This window comes from Camarhynchus parvulus, chromosome 19, assembly GCF_901933205.1.
Source record: "Camarhynchus parvulus chromosome 19, STF_HiC, whole genome shotgun sequence".
In the NCBI taxonomy this organism is placed as follows: domain Eukaryota; kingdom Metazoa; phylum Chordata; class Aves; order Passeriformes; family Thraupidae; genus Camarhynchus; species Camarhynchus parvulus.
In genome coordinates this window covers 3,944,355-3,964,444 of record NC_044589.1, presented here as the reverse complement: position 1 = coordinate 3,964,444, position 20,090 = coordinate 3,944,355, and the positions used below count along the sequence as shown (strand labels likewise).

The 20,090-nt window shown below is 48.5% G+C and overlaps 1 protein-coding gene across 1 annotated transcript in view; it reads right to left on the bottom strand.

Annotated features, from left to right (window-relative positions):
* Positions 1-3,971: 3,971 nt before the first annotated feature.
* The window catches only part of LOC115911762 (eosinophil peroxidase-like), a 22,132-nt gene continuing 6,013 nt past the window's right edge, over positions 3,972-20,090 (bottom strand). The window contains exons 6-15 of the mRNA XM_030962958.1: positions 18,041-18,170; positions 16,802-17,008; positions 15,264-15,579; positions 13,111-13,271; positions 11,450-11,696; positions 10,886-11,056; positions 8,658-8,895; positions 6,831-7,045; positions 4,253-4,382; positions 3,972-4,125 (exon numbers count right to left, since the gene is read on the bottom strand). Coding sequence (XP_030818818.1) covers positions 3,972-4,125; positions 4,253-4,382; positions 6,831-7,045; positions 8,658-8,895; positions 10,886-11,056; positions 11,450-11,696; positions 13,111-13,271; positions 15,264-15,579; positions 16,802-17,008; positions 18,041-18,170 — 1,969 coding nt within the window. The remainder of the gene's footprint in view (positions 4,126-4,252; positions 4,383-6,830; positions 7,046-8,657; positions 8,896-10,885; positions 11,057-11,449; positions 11,697-13,110; positions 13,272-15,263; positions 15,580-16,801; positions 17,009-18,040; positions 18,171-20,090) is intronic.

Below are 20,090 nucleotides of genomic sequence, written 5' to 3'. Positions count from 1 at the left end.
CAGCTGTGTGTGGGTGGTGCAAAGCTGCAATGAGGTTTGGGAGTGAGGCCTCAGCCAGGCTGTGCTCTCTGCTGGGAGCTGCACTCACCGTGGGAAGCTGGTTTGGCAACTGCACTGCAAGAGCTCCGGGAGGGCTGGATGGCAACAGGGCAAACACACCAGCAAAGCTATCTGTGTGCAGGGGCTGTGGGGCTGGCAGTGCTTGGAGAGCCCCTTCAGGGGGCTCTGGGAATAGAAACCCTGAGGAATTTTAAGAAAATCTTTCGTGGGAAAGAGCAGGATGAATTGGACAGCACAAACCCTGCCCAGAGAAGCTGTGGCCACCTCATCTCTGGAAATGTCAAAGACCAGGTTGGGGCATGGAGCAACTTGGGATAGTGGAAGGTGTCCCTGCCCATGGCAGGGGTGGAACTAGATGATATTTAAGTCCATTCCAGCCCCAAACATTCCATAATTCCATGATTCTATGACCCCAGGCTGTCTCACTTTGTGCAAACATTGATCTTCACCAAGCAAGCTGGCTGCAAGATGTCCAGGAAATCAGAAATCAGTATTTTCAGGGGAGAAAAACAGTAATCTGAGCAGTCAGACCCTGCTCTACACATCCAGGCATTGGAGGGACCAAGCTGAGCAGCTGGACATTCCACATGCACAGTGGGAAAAGTGCCACAAGTCTAGAGAAAAAAAAAAGCAAGTGCAGTGACTCCCAATGTTTTCCTGACAAGAGGCAGATGCATGTTCAGACAGCATCTGCATAAGCAAGGAGTAAATCAGGAAAATGTGGGTATAACCTGGGACAGCTCCAACTGCATTTCATCTCCTAAAACAACTGCATGAAAAGGAACTTTGCATTAGCCAGAATGACTGGGCTGAAAAACAAATGTTTCATGATTTATCATCTGCACACCAGGCCTTGCTCTAGGAGCTGGCAATTCAAAGGAGCAATGATTCTCAATTCCAGCCAGGTCTGGGAGCTGCAGATTCTCAAAAGGGAATAGCCCAAGGACCCATAAAACCACAATGACCATCACCTAAAACCTAAAGAACAAAGTCAAATCCTTAACATCAGTAAAATGGGCAAAACTCAGTGATATTTCCTGAAGAAATTAAGGAAAGACCTAATAATATAGAAAGACATTGCCTGTGCTCCCTGCTCCTCCGGCTTAGCCACGGACCCTTCTTCTCCTGATTTTCATTGGAAAACTGAAGAGAGGCGACTGCAGCCTCTCCTCTCAGCTCTCCCAAGGCTTCCCTGCAACCACAGGAGCGGCAGCCAAAGCAAAGAGGTTCTCCACAGCCTCTGAACTGTCCCTGCACCAGCACATGGACACTACAAGAGCCCCATGTGTGCACACTGGGACCCTCCGAACTGGTGCTTGCAGAGACCAGGTTCCTGGGGGAGCCAGTGCTTAGAGAAAAGCCATGGCTTCTTTCAGCTTCTCCAAGGTTTGATCCAGCAAACAGTTCCCTTTCTATGTCTGTCAACCTTTCCGGTATCTCATCTGCACAAAATTGTGGCCTTTTGCAACTGGGAGGAGGTTGATTTGATGCACAACTGGTTCATCCTGACCTACCAGAAAGAGGTTCCTAAAATGTAATGCCAGTGAAAGGAGTGGAATGGCTGTCCTGCACTAATGGCAGTAGTTTCCAAACCAGGGTGCTGTTGTGAGGCTCCTGCTGTAGAAGAAACCTTTGACACAACTCTGCACATAGAAACCCACCCAGAATGTCAGGTACAAGGAAGTCTGCAACAGCTCACAGACCACTGAAAAGGTTTCTTTTAAGTCACTGTCAGCAATTTTCAATGACTTCACAGAAACACTGAGGTTGGAAAATACCTGCAAGATCACTGAACCCACCGCGTGCCTGATCCCCACTTGTCCCCAGCCCGGAGCTCTGAGTGCCACATCCAGGCCTTCCCTGGGCACTTCCAGGAATGGGGACTCCAGACCTCCCTGGAGAGCCCCTGCCAATGCCTGACCCCCGCCATTCCATGGGGAAATTCCTGCTGATGTCCACCTTGAGGCTCCACTGGCCCAGCCTGAGGCTGTTCCCTCTGCTCCTGTCCCTGTTCCCTGGGAGCAGAGCCCAAATTCCCCCTGGCTCCCCACTCCTGTCAGGAGCTGTGCAGAGTAAGGAGGTTTTTGATTCCAACAGCTGGTAAGTGTCTCTGATGAGTATGGAGAAAGCCAAGGACGTTCCCAATTCACCATGGACAGACAGGCAGCTCAGATCTAGCACAACATTCAGGCTACAAACCTAGGGATAGCAAAGTCTGCAGCTTCAATTTCCTCCTGTTGCAAGGATCCCCAGCACCTGGATCCATCCTGCTCCCATTTCAGAAGTCAGCTCCTGCCTAACCTGCAACCTGTTTTCAGAAACTGCAGCTCCAGTGAAGATCCCAGTCTCCAGACCAAGTGTGTCCATGCCCAGTTGACTCCCTTCTGCCCCTGAGTCTTTGCACCTTTTCCAGGACCTGGCTTAATCTGAGATAGGGAGATGAGGGACTTGCTCACAGCATGAGCTTTTGTCACCAAGTTTTAACGACTCTCCCGCTCCGCAGATCTGCTCAGCCACACATGGGCCAGAAGAGAGAGGGGAGGCAGGGAAAGTGATCCTTTATGGGAAAATGCGGTGGGAAAAGGCCAAGAAAATTGTCTTGTTCACCATATGAAGGCTCAGAAGAGGATGGACTGTTGTCAGCACGGGGATGTGTGAGAGAGAGGAGTTGGTGAAGCTGAAGATCACAATGATTTCCAAATGCAAAGCAATGGTTCCAACACAAAATACAAGGACTGGATTTTGAAATGGGAGTGATTCCCACTGAAAATTGCTGGCATAAATATCTACTCTGAAACAGACTGGAACAAGCAGAGGGGCAGACACCAACCTCTTGTCTCTGGTAACAAAGGACAGGATGCGAGGGAACAGCTGGAGCTGTGTTGGGGGGTTTAGTTGGATATCAGGAAAGGTTCTTCACCCAGTGGGTGCTGGGCACTGAATAGGCTCCTCAGGGAATGGACATGGCCCCAAGGCTGCCAGAGCTTCAGAAGCGTTTGGGCAATGCTCTCAGGCACAGGGTGGGATTGCTGGGGAGTCTGTGCAGGGCCAGAAGCTGGACTTTCCAACTCAGGATATTCCACGCTTCTATGATAAGTTATCAAAGGGCAGTGTTGGGTCTGGCCAAGGACAGCATCAGACACTAGCCTCCAAAGCATGAACAGGTCAAAAGAGAATTCATCCCTTACTCCTCACTTAGAGGCATTAAGGTTGATACTAAAACCCTCAGAGGGATTCCAGGGTAAAGATATTAGAAAAAGGTCATCAAGACTGAAGAAACTGTTTAGGATGCTCTGGCTGAAGCTCCACAATGAATCCATATAACCCTCAGTTTTACAAGGCACAGATTCCCTTCAGAGACCAATTTATGAGCAAAGGCATGGCTGGAAGTGCTTGCAATGACAAGAGAAGAGGTTTTACAAGAAAAGGTGTTCTGGCTCATCAAGATTTCTGTGGTATCAAGACAGGTCTGACAGAAAAGAATGCAACAGCATGGAACAGCCTGGGCTGCAGGACTTGCATACATAGGATAGCTCAGAGCCCAGCCAGGTGAATTTTGGCTAGGAAGTACAACAGTTTATCACTGTAAATCACAGGAAAATTGAAGTGGAGAAGGACATCAGGAGGTTTGCAGGTCAACCACTACTCACAGCAGGGTTAACTGAAAATCCAGAGAGCTTGCTCAAGGCCTAGATAGTTTGGAAGAATACCCAAGATTGGAGATTCCAAGATTTCTCTCATCCCTGTGTCTGCATCACACCGCTGTCACAGGGAATAATATTTGTCTTTGTCTGAAGATTACTTCCTTTGTTGTAACCTGCATCTGTTACCTCTTGTCCTTTCCCCGCGAGCCCCTGGGAAGTGTCTACCTTCACAGCTACTCCTTAGAGAGACATAAATCACTCCCACTCTCATTCTTCAAACTGAGCAGATCCAGCTTTCTTAGCCTGTCTCTGCATCCCACTGACCACCTTGGTGGGGATCCACTGAGGAAAAATGTAGTTGGCACTGGGAGAAGGACCTGACAGGACGAACTTGGGATGGACATCCAGCTGGGGGAGGCTGCTGGTGAGAAAGAAAGTGAATGAGGCCTCAACAGAGCTGGGAGGGAGAGATGCCCTTCTGAAACCAGCAGCAGAGGTTGATCAAGGCAAACCATCCCATCCCAGCTCCTGCAGGAGGCAGCCCCCACCTCAGGATCTCCACTGGCCAAGGCAGGCACATGCCAGGCACCCTGTGGATAGTCCCCATGTTGGTGTACCAGCATTGCATATGTTTGATCAAGTTGATAAATAAGTCAAATTGTCCAAATTTCAGCTTGGCTAGAAAGAAAAAAATCAGCTGTCTGTGCTCAGTGCACACAGAGGGCTTGCGGGTGATTTTGAGCCAGTCACATCCTCCCCCAGAGGGGAACTGCTGAATTTGACAGGTCTTGAATGATACTCTGTCCCAGATGGGCTGAGCAGACACACGGCTATGCCACAATTAGACAACCAGGAATGGCAAACCAGAGCTGGAGAGACTGGGACACCCCAGTCAATACCTCCCACCCATCAGTGCTGACTTTCACACAGGAGTTGGGGTCAGAGGCTTCAGCAAGAAATACCTTCTTTCATTAACAACACACAGCTTCTGGAACTGCCCTTTCCCAATATTCCCACAGAAAACCTACCACCATCCTCCACTCACGTATGGTTGCTGCACCTTTTATGAAATGTAAAGAACATTTTGGCCTCAGCCCAAAATTGCAATTTATTAAGCAATAACAGGAATATCGCAGACTACAGAGGAAGGTAGTGGGTTTGATCCCTTTCAGGAAAAGGGGAAAAGCTGGATTGAAACCAGAATAGTTATTACTTTCTTGTATGTTCAGATTGTTTTTATCTTTGCCAGGCCACATCCCACCAGCTCTACAGTGCTGAGTCACTCTGGCTCATGCCAGGCCTCAGGAATTTTTCTGTCACATCAGAGGATGTTTTGGGCATTCTGGACTATGGGAAATAATAGTGAGAAAACTTTCACCCATGTGGCAAATTTCTTCCTTCCATAATGGAGCAAAACCTGACACAGAGGATTTTAGGACAGTGTGTTTGGGGTCCAGGACAGCTATTTCTTCTTCTGTCAGAAGCATCCTACCATTAGTACATTTTCTCTGAAAATTGATGAATTCATTACTTTCAAATAAAAAGAAATGGGGAACAAAAATCTACTGTTATTCCAATGCCTTGATCATTCTTTGGGGGTTGAAAATGTTAAAAGAAAGGTCCAAAATGTGTTTGATGATAAATCTTGGTGAAGCATTGTATGGTTCCATGGCCTAAGCCAGCAGCTGGTGTGACTTGGGATCAGCCTCTGGACAACTCATTTCACTTGGCTTTGTGATACTGAGTAATTTCACAGATCTGGGATATCTCTTCATTAAGTTCTTTTATTCCTGGGCTGCATCCCACTTCAGGCTTCATGCAAATCAAGCTGAGCAAATGACGGAACCGTGCCCAAACATTGCAGGCAGTGAAAGCATAAACACAGTAAAAATTAATAATCCACCTCAGCAGCTTCCCAAGTCTGGACATCTGGGAAATCCTCAACATTCAGCATTTAAAGTCACCAGCATCTTTTTCTAGAGAAGATAAAAAGCATTGTGTTAATAGATAAGAACCTGCCATATCTCCCTGATACCTTGTGGGATTTGTTTCCACAGGTTAGGCTGGAAAGGAGGGATCAAAATTTGGTATTATGAGAGTGTGGCAGGACCTGACTGTCAGGGGAAAGCAAGGATGTTTTGTTTGGAAAATACACTGGAACAGCTTGCACTTCTCCAGGGAGAGCCACTCTTCCCTACAACTATTTCCCAGGGTTTTCAGGGAGCATTTTGGAAGGAGTTAGATCTTAAGAATTTTACAAATCTTTAAGGCAGGTGACAGAAATAGTGTAAAAATAGGTGACAACTGTACAAGCAGAGATCAAAACCAGAAACCCTTCCACAGACTGGGAATTAATTTTCAAATGCTGAGTTGCTTTTGGCCTTACAAGGATGTGCTGACAAACAGCATCTTGACAGACAGACAGAGAGAGCACCCTTCCCAGTCTGGGCATTGTTTCCCATGGAGTAAACCCTGGCATCAATAGTGAAGAACTAAATGGAAAGTCTATTATTTAGAAAAAAAATCCCAGAATTCCAGAATGGTTCAGGCTGGAAGGGGCCCAGGGGGTCCCTGGTGGCACCTCCCTGCTCAGGCAGGGCCATCCCAGAGCACAGGGCACAGCACTGTGTGCACAGGGCTCTGCAGTATCCCCGCTGAGGGACACTCCAGCCCCTCCCTGGGCAGCCTGCTCAGGGCTGGGCACTGCCCAGGGCAGAAGTTGTGCCTCCTGGGCAGGGGCAGTGCTGGGCTCAGGCCCTGCCCGTGGCTCTGGTGCCACTGCTGGGCCTGGAGCAGAGCCTGGGCCCTGCTCTGCCCCTCCCTGCACACAGGGACACCCAGGGCTGAGGGCCCCTCTCAGCTGGGGCTCCTCTCCAGCCTGAGCAGCCCCAGCTCCCTCAGCCTTTCCTTGTTAGAAAAAATTCCCAGAACAGGGCACTTGGCTTGCTCTGCCAGAAAATCTGCATTTTGTAGGAGCCACTCTAAGTACACCTAGTGAACTGGAGCATCTAAAGCTGTACCTGACACACAGGTCCAGCTCCATGTTAGGGAGCTCAGTTTTAAACCCCAGGGTCTGGCTTTCACAGGTGTCTGCAGGCATGACCTGCTGCGGTTTGCAGATCGTACCTTGCTCCTCAGTGCTCTTTGACTTCCAGGGTCTGAGGTCCAGCTTTGGGATCTGACTGCAGCTCACAAAGCCACGGGGGTATCTGTTAGCCTGGAAGATATTCCTTGATACTTTAGTGATGTGGGTATTGTCACATATTATTCGTGACAAGGAGATTTTGGCCAGTGAACAGCGTTGGCGAGGAGTGAAAACCCCAGGGTTCTGCCACCAAAACCTGAAGGAGAAAGAAGACACAACAGATTTTTGCCTTCTGCCTTCTTCACATTGATGACTCCCACAATATTAATTCCCATTAACACTAATTTCTTCTGCCAAGAACAAATTTGAATTTCTGTTATTTAAATCAAGACCCCTGACTCAACAATTGGATAATTGTTAGTCTCACAATCTGAAGGTCGTGAGTTCAATGCTCACACAGGCACAGTTTATCGCCGGTCAGGGTCTGTGTACAAATGACAAAAGGGATGGGACTGCTGGGGACGGCGTCTCAAGCTGTTGTATTTTCTGGCATCAGTCTGATGACATGCTGATGACAATGGGAAGCTGCCAGCAGCTCACGTCCCCAGCAGCAGACAAAGAACTTCATGTTACAACTTCCTTTCCAAGTTTTTTCACCAATCCCACAAAGCAAAAGCATCTTGACAGTGGTTCTATCCAATCGCTAGAAGCACACGTACCTGTGGTTAAAACAATGCTTGCTTCTTTCGAAGAAAAGACCTGCTTGTGAGCCTTAAGATACAATGCACAGAGCTCCATTCTTAAGCTTAGAACTTCCAAACATCCGGCTAGATCTACTTTGCTGTAGCTTTGGCAGTTCTTCTAGACAAGCCATTGATACAGAGACCATTGTTCTATTTGTCCTTTCCTTTCTACTTATATAATTTTTCTGCTGACAAATCCTATGACTACTGCTTAGCTTCAATGACAGTTCTGCTGTCTCTGAGGCCTGCCTTTTGCAGCTTTCCCCAAACCCTCTGATTTTAAAGATTCCCACAATTACTTTGCTTTTCTTTTGGCCATGGACAGGTAACAAAGCTGCAATTGAATTAATTGTCCTCAGATGAGGCATAGGTACCCTCTTTCAAATAGGAAAGTTTGCACAGACTGTGCACAGGCTGTGGTCACAGCCAAATGAGTGCCATGTTGGAACAAGCCCTGTAATTACTCGATTTTTTAGAAAAGGGTTTGTTTCCTGCCATAAGAACAGGATTTCTACATGTGCAACAGATTGTTTGACCCTAAGCTCCTCATCCTGGAGTTTGAGCTCGTACTAAGTATTTCTCAGCAGAAGTGTTTCCCAAAAAGATGGGTTGTGATCCTATTTTCAGGCAATATTGCTGGCAGGTACAGGGATCTTGCTTCAGAATTCCAGCTTAAAATGGGGAATGTAACTCACTGCTGCACCTGAAGCCCCTGAGCAACCTCAAGGAGGAGGAGGAGGAGGAGGAGGAGTTCAGGTGTGTTGAAACCTCAGCACTGCTGAAGTGATTTTGGCTGACAAGAAAACTCCAACCCACCACATCCATCACAAGCAAAGATTAAACACTGCCACATGTCAGAGCTGAGGGTTCCAGTTCAGAACTGGGGGAGGGAAGAAGAAATAGTGAGATATCACTTTGCTGGGAAGGGATCTCAGCCCAGGACCTCAGTCATCAGACAGGGAATAAGAACATGACTACAAAGAGAATGAAACTTTTGAAGGAGTATTTAATAAAAAAAAGCAACAAACAACCGGAGTAGTTTTCAGATCTGAAGATCATGAAGAAATCTGCATAAACTCCAGACTCCCTGTGTGCTGGGGTTGGGATACCTAGCTCTCCTCTTACCTGTCCCCATCACGAATGTTCCTAAACTGGGTGCCAATGAGACAGGCCATGAGGGGCCCCACTCGGCCTCCTTTCACAAAGGGCTCTGCAAGGGCCCCAATCCAGATGTCAATATTCTTTGGTGTCCCATAGAGCTTCAGGAATTTCCTTGCCAGGTTCCGATTCCTCAGCACGTGCCCAAGTGACTTCACTCCAGAGGGCTCTGAGAGCCCACAGAATTTTCTCCAGGAGTTGTAACCTGCAAATAATTGAATGTCAGAGCAGATAGAGCAGTGATGCACTACCCCCTCCTGGAAACATTTTTCCCTCTCCTTCCCAAAGCTGGGACACCAGTAAGGCATGAAAATGTTTAAAACATTTTTCTATATTTCTGTTAATGCTACTGCCTTCCCACTCCTCCAGAGCCAGCTCCCCCTGCCTGTTTTTGGAGAGCCTGTATTTGCAAGTGGGAGTTGTATCACCACCTTCCAGCAATGTTCTGCTCCACTCAGCAGGGATGCAACTGATGCTGACTTCACTGAAAGAGAACCTGGACAAGATGTTGATGGCCCCTCTCTCTGTACAACAGGAGAATAACCAAGCCCTTCTCCACAGCTGATCCCTGTCCAGCCATGGGGACAAGCCACCCACTCCACACAGCCCAAGTTACTTCAGCCACTAGACTTTGCCAGCTGGACTAATTTTTCTGGACTGTAAACAGCCAAAAATCCACTGTGCCACAACTGGTGCATAATTCTGCATCTTGGTGGAGGAGATGAGATGATGCTGCAGCAAACACCTCTGCTGTAAGCAGGATGTCATGGAATCATGGAACAATTTGGATTGGAAGGGATAATAAAGTTCATCTCATTCCACCACTGCCATGAGCAGGGACACCTTCCACTATCCCAGGGTGCTCCAAGCCCCATTCAGCCTGGCCTTGAGCACTTGCAGGAATGGAGCAGCCACAGCTTCTCTGGGCAACCTGTGCCAGGGCCTCACCAACCTGACAGGAAAATTTTTTCCTGATATCCATTCCAAACCTACTGTCTTATGTCTAAAAAACAGGGAGCATTGGGAGCAAAAGACACAGCATATGGTGCCTAGATGACACTACTATCAAACAATTCCAGGACACTGAGCATTTGCTTAATCAGAAAATTAATTAGGGAGGGTTTTTGACCTTGCTATGCCATCACCACCTTCGTGGATGTCTAATATAAGGGAATACAGCATTCATAGGTGGGTTGAGACCTAAAGCTAAGCCCAAATTCACTAGAAACACGTCACTCCCACCATGTCAGGTCTGGAAACCCAGGATTTGTGGTTCTGATCAGGTCTGCATGATAGTTTTTCTCAATAAAGCATGGAAAAATCACAACCTTATGTTGTGGCCAAGGCAGAGCAATCCCGTGAGCTCATGATGACCCTGGATGTACTGCAAAGCCTCTGACTGGGCTTAAAACTCATGGATCCAGCTCAGTTTTCATCCCAGTTTCAAACATGAGCCCTATTGCATTTCTCAGGATGTTGCTTACACAGCAGCTCTGGGCTCTTACCTCAGCATAATGACACTGTTGTGCAAGGACCCACTCAGGAGCCAGCTCTGAAGTGCTATCAACAATCTATTTCTCAAGACCATCTTGCAATGCCATTACACTGGTTTTGCACCTTGAAGAGCCCTGAGTGTGGTTCTGACATGCTTGACTGTTTTTTTCTCTGGGACACAGATTTAGTAAAGAAATTATGATGAGATTTTCTTTACATATTGGAAACTGCTCTTCCAGTCATGCATGGCTGGGCTGGACCCTACAGACAGTTGCAGAGAAGTCACAAGGGACTTACAGCCCTAATTCCACTCCTGCAAACTTGTTGCTGAACTATTTTACCATTTTTTTTCACTTGGACAATAGAAACAAGTCAATTCACTGAACACCAAGCTCTGGTCTGTGCAATGACCTGTGTTCTGCCTCCACATCTCTCATGCAGCTTCAGCCAGGCTTTGCCTTCAGTGCTCAACCTCCACCCACTTACCTGTGGTGGTTCAGAAACAAGGAAAAAGTTTGGGAAAGAGCATCATAGAATCACTGAATATCCTGCATTGGGAGAGATACATAAGGATCACTGAATCCAACTCCTGAGTAATTTCAGCCAAGCATGGGCTGGAGAAGCTTCTCAATGTTTAATCACAAAAATGCCTGATTTCCACTTGTTTTTCTTTGTAAGCTCTGCTCCCACAGCTGACTTACCTGGAAGGCCATGATCTCGGCTGCGCTGCATGTTGAGTGCGGCTAAATCAAACCCAATCCTCTCAACCTGCTCAAAGAGCTGGTCCCGGAGCTCGCCCACCACCATCTGCTGCTGTGTCATCAGCTTGGCCTGGTTGGCCATGAGGCTCCGGAGATAGGGATCAATCCCACCTGCAGAGGTGGCACAGGGAAACTGGGATCAATTCCACCTGAAGCAGGGACATGTGCGCAGTGCAGGGAGGACAGTGTGTGGCTAAGCACAGCTCATATTTAATTATAAGCTACTACATGAGAATCAATTTCCCTGCACTTAAAGGATTAAGAAGAAAATACTTTGAATAATGTTCTTCGAGGCCACAGCAATGAAGCGATCAGACCACTTTGGAACATGATGGGCTGCCCTCATCTACAGGGGACAGCTCTGTTGGGACAACTCCAGCTGGTAGTAAAGGCCATTTAATACATTGAACACAAAACACTTTTAAATTTGGCTGAAGCAGGAGTTCATCCAGAGAAGGCAAAACGGACAAATGAAATAAACCCACACTGCAGAAAAGGATTTACCTTCTTGAATGATTCTCCAGACAGCAAAGAAGGAGGTTCTGAGCTGAATTTCAGGAGTTATGGGTCTGTAATATTCATCTAAGCGGCCAACAGTTGGAGGGACTGAGGCATGAGCAAAGCGAAAAGCCAAGGTGAAGACATTGGATATCCGAGGATCCACAGACTCGTTGTAGCCCTGGTAGCGAGGAATGAGCCTGTGGAACCTGCATCCCAACAGGAGAGGCAGGTAGTCCCTGTAGGTTATGATCTAGGGGGAAACAAGGAAAGGGTGAACTGTTAATGTCTTGGCCATCAGTTTCTGTGGAAGCAAAGATGATTTTCATGTTCTCTCTGCCACAACACTCTGGCAGGTCAGAGCAACATAATAATAGGTTGGACTCAATGATCTCAGAAGTCTTTTCTAATCTAATTGGTTCTGTGATTTTGTGAAGATAAAAGCCTGTCAAATCCTCCCCAATATTGGCTCCTTGTAACCACACCACTCCCATCAGGCAGGCAGAACTGCACCCTTCGTGCCTCAGATAGCAAAGATAACATCGGCAGATAACGGGGGTAGCACCACCCACGGGCAGCTCCCTGAGTCCTCCCACGGAAGAGATTTCCAGTCCTGCTCTCTTGTCTCTCTGGGATATTGAGGAGGCAGCACAATATAATTTAAAAAAGAAAAATCAAATTCTGTGTCAGTAGGAGAAAATGGATTAATTGTCTGAATACTGCATGAAGATGAAACCATTGATGTAAACACAATGATGGAGATTATGCTTTTTGGACAATCCTTTGAATGCTTGCCTTGCCCAACATGTTTTTTCAACAATACAATAATATTTAAATGGACAGCATAAAAACATAAAAATTTTGATATTCCTGCTTTTTATTTTTGTTAAACCAGCTCAGAAGACAGGCTTCAAAGGAGGTGCAGTGCCTTTAGAAACCCCACGTCCCTTTCTCTCATAGGATCCAGGGTTTCCTGCCAGCTGTAAAACCTCATCTGGCTTTGAGGCCATTCCTGCTTGAAACTGGAGGCTGGACAAGAGACTTTGGGAGGGCTGTCCCAAGCACAGAGGTGTTTGTGTGACCCCAGGATCCCATTCAGGGTCAAGTCTGGGGTAGTGTGTCAAGCTATTCAAGATTGTGTGGGGTGGTCAAAGGGTGCAGCCCTGTCCCAAGGAGACACCATGATTGGCTCCACCAGCACATGGGGCTTTTTCATAGAATCCCAGAATGGTTTGGGTTGGAAAGGACCTTTATGATCATTCCCTGCCATAGGCAGGGAGTCACTGAGAGGAAGGGATTCACAACCCAAGGAATTTTAATCCAAATTTCCAGGACCATTTTTATCAGGTACAAAACACCGGTTAGAAAAGCTTTTCCTCTGACTTTTCTGTCTGTTCCTCAAACAAAAATGTGCCATTAAAAACCTCATCAAGCACTTTGTAAATTTAACAGTAGAGGTACATAAAACATTCAAGGCGCCCCTCTGTGCTTGTCATTTCAGGCATCTCTATGTGATTTTGCTTTGGTCAAAAGGGGCTGCAGGAAAGAATTTGGTCCTCTCACCCCTGAATCCTGCACCCTTTGGCCACCCTGCACGAGCAAAATCTAACACGTGAACCCTGTGAAACTGCAGGCAGAGCCAGGACAGGTGGGATGATGGCTGGTACCTGAATCATGGCTCCCAGGATCTTTCGTGCCTCTTGGTAGAGCCTCTCATCATTCCAGTGGGGATTGAGGCTCCTGAGCTTTCCAGCCAGGCGGTTGTGCTCCCGCACGAAGAGCGTGTGCATGCAGGCCAGCTCCAGCATCTCACTGGCACGGGTGTCACCTGGGAGGGGCACACACGACACTGGAGTGGGAAAGTCACATTGGGAAGCACACACAGAGGAATTTTTAGATGTCTCAATACTTGTGTTGTGAAGAAAGTGGGTAAGAAACACAGAGGAGGAGAGGGAAACAGAGGATTGGACAGCACCAGGCAAAAGCTGAATTTCTGCTGAGGCAACAAAAGCCAGGTGCTGTTCTGGTTGTGCTGAGAATCACAGAGAGGTGGGGAAAGTTTCAGTGAAGGGCTGGGAGCATTAACTTAAAAAGTTAAATACAAGTAGGTGCTCTCCAGGCTCCCATATCAGAGATGTTTGGTCTCACAGCTCGAGAGAGAAATGCAAATGGGCAAAGGGAAGTCAAGATGGCCAAGGAAGCTCTGAAACTCAACAGGTCTCCTTCAAACCAGCTGAAACTGTGGCCAAAGCAAGGTGACAGTCACAAACAGGCTCTCTGGGGAGTAAAAGGAAAAGCAAAATGAGTCAACTTGGAGGAATAAATAACAAACAGCATCACAATAAAATATCAAATCCTTCTTCAAACATCTGGGGCAGGAAACACAAGAGCAAGCAGGTGATGAGAGCATAGGCAAGTATTCAGAGAAAAGTAAATATGTTGCATTTAGTCCCCTTGTCCCACAGCAAATGGAGGCATTTGCTCCTGCACTTGGCACAGAGCCCTTTTCATCCACTCTCAAAGGCTGCCTGTGAGGGACTGCGGAAGGAGGAACAAATGCAGCACTGTGAGGTTTCCCTGAGCAGAATGCATCCAGCCAGAGCTTCCAACAGAGCTCTGGGAGGAAACACTGAGCCCTGGGAGGCAACTGCACATGTAAAACTCCCCCAGTTCTCAGGGACCGGAAAAGTCACAAATAAGACACTGAATTTTCAAAGGCGCTTCCGATGCAGCCTGACTGATAAACTTTCCCATAAAAGAACTGATGGATCTGTTCCAGCCATGGAACAGGAACTGCTCCTTGCTGAGAGTCTGCAGGGGCCAGAAGCCCCTCCTGGGAAGTATCTGATGCTCCTGCCCACTCTGCTTCTCACTGAGCACCTGCCTTTGGCCACAGGTCCTGCGTGGTCCTCACCAAGGAGAGACCTGCACAGAACTGGGGGAGCAGGTGAACACGTGGAACAACACGTGGGACAGGTAGAATGCTATGGGAGCCTGGAGGGAGAGTGAAACACCATGAGCTTTAAAGGAGAGAGCTGATGGATTCCAAGGACCATGGGGATGTTCAGAGGAACTTTGGCCAGATATGAAAGGGGCCAAGGGAATAGAAAGCAGCTCCACAGCTGATGAGATCTGTTGTGCCCTGAAGCTTTCTCCAGCACTGCCACAAGCATCCTGGTGTGGCCACAGCCAGCAAGAGTCAGCTGGGAAGTCCTGCTCTCCAAAAGAAATAGGCCAGGGAGACACAAATTCATGAGGTATATCAGAAGCATTCCTCTCTGGGGTCCCACAGGCTTGTGGAAAGTACTCCCAGTACTCCCTCAGCCTTCACAGTGGTGGGAACACACCTTAAAAGGCCACCTTGGTCTGGTATTGGCCTCATCCTCAATCCAGCTGGGATCCGAGCTCCTCTCAAAAGTGCAGCAGGGACATGCAAATGTTTCCTGCTGTGGCCCAGCACAGTAGCTGCACATCTGTTGCCATCCTGCTGGGATGGAGACAGCCATGCAAGGACAAGTACAGACCAGCCATTGCCTCCAGGCCAGGCTGCCATTGCTGTGCCTGCTTGGGCACTCTGGGCCCTACACCAGAGCTGCTGAGAATGGATGAGACACCTTCACTCCAGGTTTATCCTCACAAACAAGACTTGGAGAGGGTGAAGACCTTCCTCCTACCTAGCACAGCCTGTCTCAGTCTTTCATGATTTGCTCCATTCCATTTTCTATTTAAATAAGAAAAACAAACAACTAAAGAAGTGAGCTGGAGATGGTGGAATTGCCTGCTCCAGATTCCAGGTTTGGAGTGCAAGCACCCAACTCACCTGCAAGAAAACAAGGGATTCGAGCTGCCCCGCTGGCCTTGAGGCAGGGCTCCTTTCTCATGGGACCGAAAGGCATGTACGCCCTGCCCCTGTCGGTGAAGTTGTGGTTCACAGCCAGGAGGCCCCTCCGGCTGCTGCGGTCCCGCAGCCGCTCGGCCACGGCGGCCTCGCTGCCGTACACGACGCTGCCGTCCAGGAAGGAGCTGAGCGCGTTGATCTGCTCCCGCAGCGCCCGGCCCCGCGGGCAGCCCGCCGCCGAGCGGAAGAAAGGGAGGCAATCCCTCCTGTTGGTGATTCGGGGGTCCTTGGGTGGGATCTGCAGATGGAGAAAAGGAAAATTCATGAGTGGCTCAGGAGATGGAGCCAGGAAGGAGACCTCTCACAGGGCATAAGGGTCAGATTGACAGCAGAGATGCTGCTTTAGGAGCCCAAGTCCCAAAAAGCCCGAAGCCTAAAGTCCTATGGATTCCTGAAGTCTTTCCCCTGAAAATAAATAAATTGGATTGCATCTTTAATGCTCAGTTTCCTTATCTCCATATCTACACCACAGAGAATTGTCATCCAGTATTTGTGACCCTTCCTTACAGCACTCTCAAATGTATATCAGGGAAACACTCAGTGATGTTTCATCCCATCACAGTTTTCCTTGAGAGGAATTAGGAGGACATGTAGATGCCAGAGCTGCAGCAGAACTTCAAAGGTGGGAGAGCAGGGCTGCAGGAGGGACATGGACATGATTTGGTGAAAAAGAGGCTCAGGGGGCCCTTGTGGCTCTGCACAGCTCCTGACAGGAGGGGACAGCCGGGGGGGTCGGGCTGTGCTCCAGGGAACAGGGACAGGAGCACAGGGAACGGCCTCAGGCTGGGCCAGGGGAGCCTCAGGGGGGACATCAGCAGGAATTTCTACCGGAAAGGGGGCTCAGGCACTGCCAGGGGCTGCCCAGGGAGGTTTGGAGTGCCCATCCCTGGAGGAGTCCAAGGATGTCCTGGATGTGGCACTCGGTGCTGTGGGCTGGGGACAAGGTGGGGGTGAGGCACAGCTTGGACTGGATGATCCTGGAGGGCTTTTCCAACCCCAATGCTTTTGTGATTCTGTGATCTGCTGGAGCAGGGACCAGGATGTGACTTCTGATAATGCCACAGGCACTGCTGGGAGATCTCAGCACTCCCTTGTCCCCTGCAAAGAACACTGAAGTCCTGCGGATTTTCTGGGGCATTGACATTCACCAGTGTCTGTCTGACATTTCCTGTTTTCCAGGCATCACCCACGCTACCTTTGCACAACAGCTCCAAAGAAAAACCACATTGCTGAGGGAGATGGCCAAATGCCTGGAAACCTGGCAAAGTCTGTGCCTGTGCCTGAACCCAGGGACTGCCCCTGGAACACAGCACTGCCACCACACAGAGTGCTCTGACCTCCTTGGCCTGTTCTGGGAGATATTCCTCCACGGCCAAGGAGCATGAGAGCCACCAACATCTCCTGGTTGGAAAGCAGATGACCTCTCCCTTCCTCCCCTGGAAGAAGGAGGCTGCCTGTACCTGGATGGGAAAGCAGGGAGGCTCCTTGGCACAGCTGGTGTCACAGTCTGTCCCACCACCAAAGGGGACTCTGGCTGGGGTTTCTGGGCTGAAATCCAGGTCATGGTCAATAAACTGGCCCCACTGCATGAACATGAGGGATCTCTGCTGGTCCATCCGCAGCAGCTCTGGGGGGAAGCGGACAATCTCGTTGGACACTTGTCGGACCTGCAGGGGTGGAGGCAGAACACACTGAGGGGAAATGACATGTGTGAATGGGCGCACCCAGCTGCGGGGTCATCAGCAAAAATTCCCAGGGCGCTTCTTGTGCTTTGCAGACAAAAAACCCCAAATCTGTCTGTGCAGGAAGGTGTCGCCATCACCAAGTGCCCTTCGCTGCCAAGTGCTGCTCTGGCTCTAGGCAGGATTCTGAACCTCCAGGTCAAGACTGTCCCTTGATGGACTTGGGGAAATAGCTAAGCAAGCCTGGGAAAGGGACACAAAACAAATTTTAAAATATCTTTTTTTTTTAATAGAAGTGTAGAAAAAATAGCCCCAGAGAATGTCTGAAAATTATCTTGAAGTCCTCCTCCCTTCTCATCCCTTACTCAGCAATCACAGTTCTCCCACCTCCATGTATTACTACAGAAAAAGTGGACACAGTGCTGTGGAGGAAGGTTAGGAAGTACAAGAAATCCATGAACACAACCCCAGCTCCTCCTCATCACAGCTGTTGCACCAAGCTCAAGTGACCAAAAGCCATCTCACAGTGTCCCTGCTCACATCCAGGTGCCATGAGAGCCACAACCCCAGCACTTCACCTACCCAGGGACCCCCACATAGCATTTCTGGTCATACATTTTTTGTTCTGAGGATTCCCTGGCTCACTTTATCCTCTGGCATAATTGCTTTTCAGAAACAACTGCCACAGACCAAATAAAAAAAAGGTAAGTAAAATAATTTGGCTTAAATGCACTCAATTTAAAAGAACATATTGTGTAATTCTGTATTCCTCCTGTGATTCTGCAGCAATCAGATTAGTTTTCCTTTGCTTTTCCTGAAGACATGGGACTTAGAAAGCATTCCTCATAGATCCCCCTGGATATTCTCAGACCATCACCCTGCAGCTGGTGAATCTAAGCCACTCTAACCTGATCCACAATTCCAGGTAGTGGATGAGCACTTTGATGCCTGCACTCTGTCCTAGAACTGACAATCCCTAGGCCTGACACTGTGTTCTGAGACTGTCACAAACTTTACCAGTGGAAGGGGGAATCCAGAGAAACGCCTTCCTTCCGTCCACCCGCGGGGCACGGAAACACCATCCTCATATTCTGCTGGCAGCCACCTGGCCAGGGCTCTGTTGGAAGCTCCTAGGGATGGGTTCCTCCTGTCAGAGGCAATGGAAAAACAGCAGACAGTTGGAGCCAAGAGCTTGTGGATATGGAGAAACATGGACCTTGGAATGGGAGCATGCCATGGTTGGGGAACTGCTGCAGCTCTGTAGGTTTGGTGCTATCAGTAAATCTCAGGATTAATAACAACAACAACAACAATAATCATAGAACTGTTTAGGTTGGAAAAGACCTTTAATAATCTGCCCTAACTCTCAGCTTCTCCCAGGCAAGAACTCAGGTGCCCCTGATGTCATCCAGCCTGAAAAAAGGTCCTCGGACTGTGGCTGGAAAACAAAGTTGGAAGCTGAACACCATGGAAAAGGGGAGGAGCCCTTGAATGGAATGACCTATGGTCTTGAACATAAATTGGGGTATTTGGACTGTGAGGTTATTGTGCTGGGTGATTTTTTGAAGGTCATTAATGAAGATGTCCCTGCCCATTGCAGGGGGTTGGACTAGATGACCTTTAAACCTTTTCAAAATCACTTCCAACGCAAACAATTCTGTGACTCTATGATTGTAGTTTGATTAGATGTCCTAGAGTGACTTTATGATGCTCGTATCCCCATTAATCTGTTTAGCCCAGAAATAAGTTTTGCACCTTTAAGATTGGTTCTGACAGCGAAGTGGTGGGGAGAGAAGAAGCATGCAGTTTGTTTTAGACACTGCACTCACCCCTCCACATTCCTGCTCCTGGACTGTGTTGTCTGTGGATGAACAGACAGCGGGCCAGAGCTCTCCTTTGCTTTTTAGTCAGTTTTTAGCTAGCTGAGGCAGAGAAGTTCTCTGGTCTATAGTTTTTCTTTTTCTTTAGAACTATTTAAACCTGCTCTGGACTGAACACCCAGGGGAGCACCGGCAGCTGCACCTGTGGCCCACCAGGCTGGGCCTGGCCTGCGACAATTCCAGCACCGGAGGGACTGATCAGAGCCTGAGTGAGCTGAGCTGCAACCCGGGGAGGGACTTTCTCAGTTTGTCATCTCTTTTGGAGCAGCAAGGGGTTTTATTGTTTAACATTGTTCTTTTTTTTTTTTTTTTTTTTTTTTTTGTGCCGGTGAATGCTTTGCCTGTTAAATTAAGGGTTTTTTCCACTTTTCTCCAAGGAAATATTTTCCCGAACTGGCTGGGGAAGGGGCAGCTTGAATCTGCTTTCTAGAGGAACCTCTTTGGAGGTTCTCTCCAAATTTGCTCTAAACCAGGACAAATACACCATTAAATCCTTAATCAGAGTAGTAACATACTTTCTTTGGAGCGCATGTCCAAAGTGTGTTCTGTGGTGGCCTCTCACCCACAGGGGGTGTAGCACTGCCCCAGGCAGTGGAGAAATAGAGCACAGCTGAGCCCACCTTCCCCAGGGCCTCAGGTCTGGATCAGGTGCAATGGACCAGTCCTTATCCCAGAGCCCACAACCCCCCCTGAAGTGGAAGGAGGCAGGAAGGTCTCTCCTTTGTTCTTATACAATCCCCTGAAGGCGAAAGCACCCTGGAGCAGGAAGAGCTGGCTGAGCTCCTTCCACTGCCTCAGCTGCTCCCAGGAGCTTCCCAGCTCTGTTTTTACAGGGAATGTTTCTGAACTGTCCCTATAAAACACCCCATGTTCAGCAATTTCCCATGTCTCCCACATTCCTCACTCCAGCCATGGGAGGTGCAGGAGGTGCTCTCCCAGCCTATATGCCCAGATTTCCTCCCACACAGTGTGGGGCAAAGAGATGGCTAGATCATGCCCAGTGTGGATTTAGGTCAGGAAACCCTTGGAGACCCTGCCTATGGCCAGGGCAAGACAAAGAGTCTGTCCCCAACATGGAGCTCCTCCTGTTTTGGCAAAGAGCTGGTTCAGGTACAACACCAGGAACCTTCCGAACAGGACTGGAATTAACAGCTCCACACATTACCAGGAAATACTAGAGTGTGAAA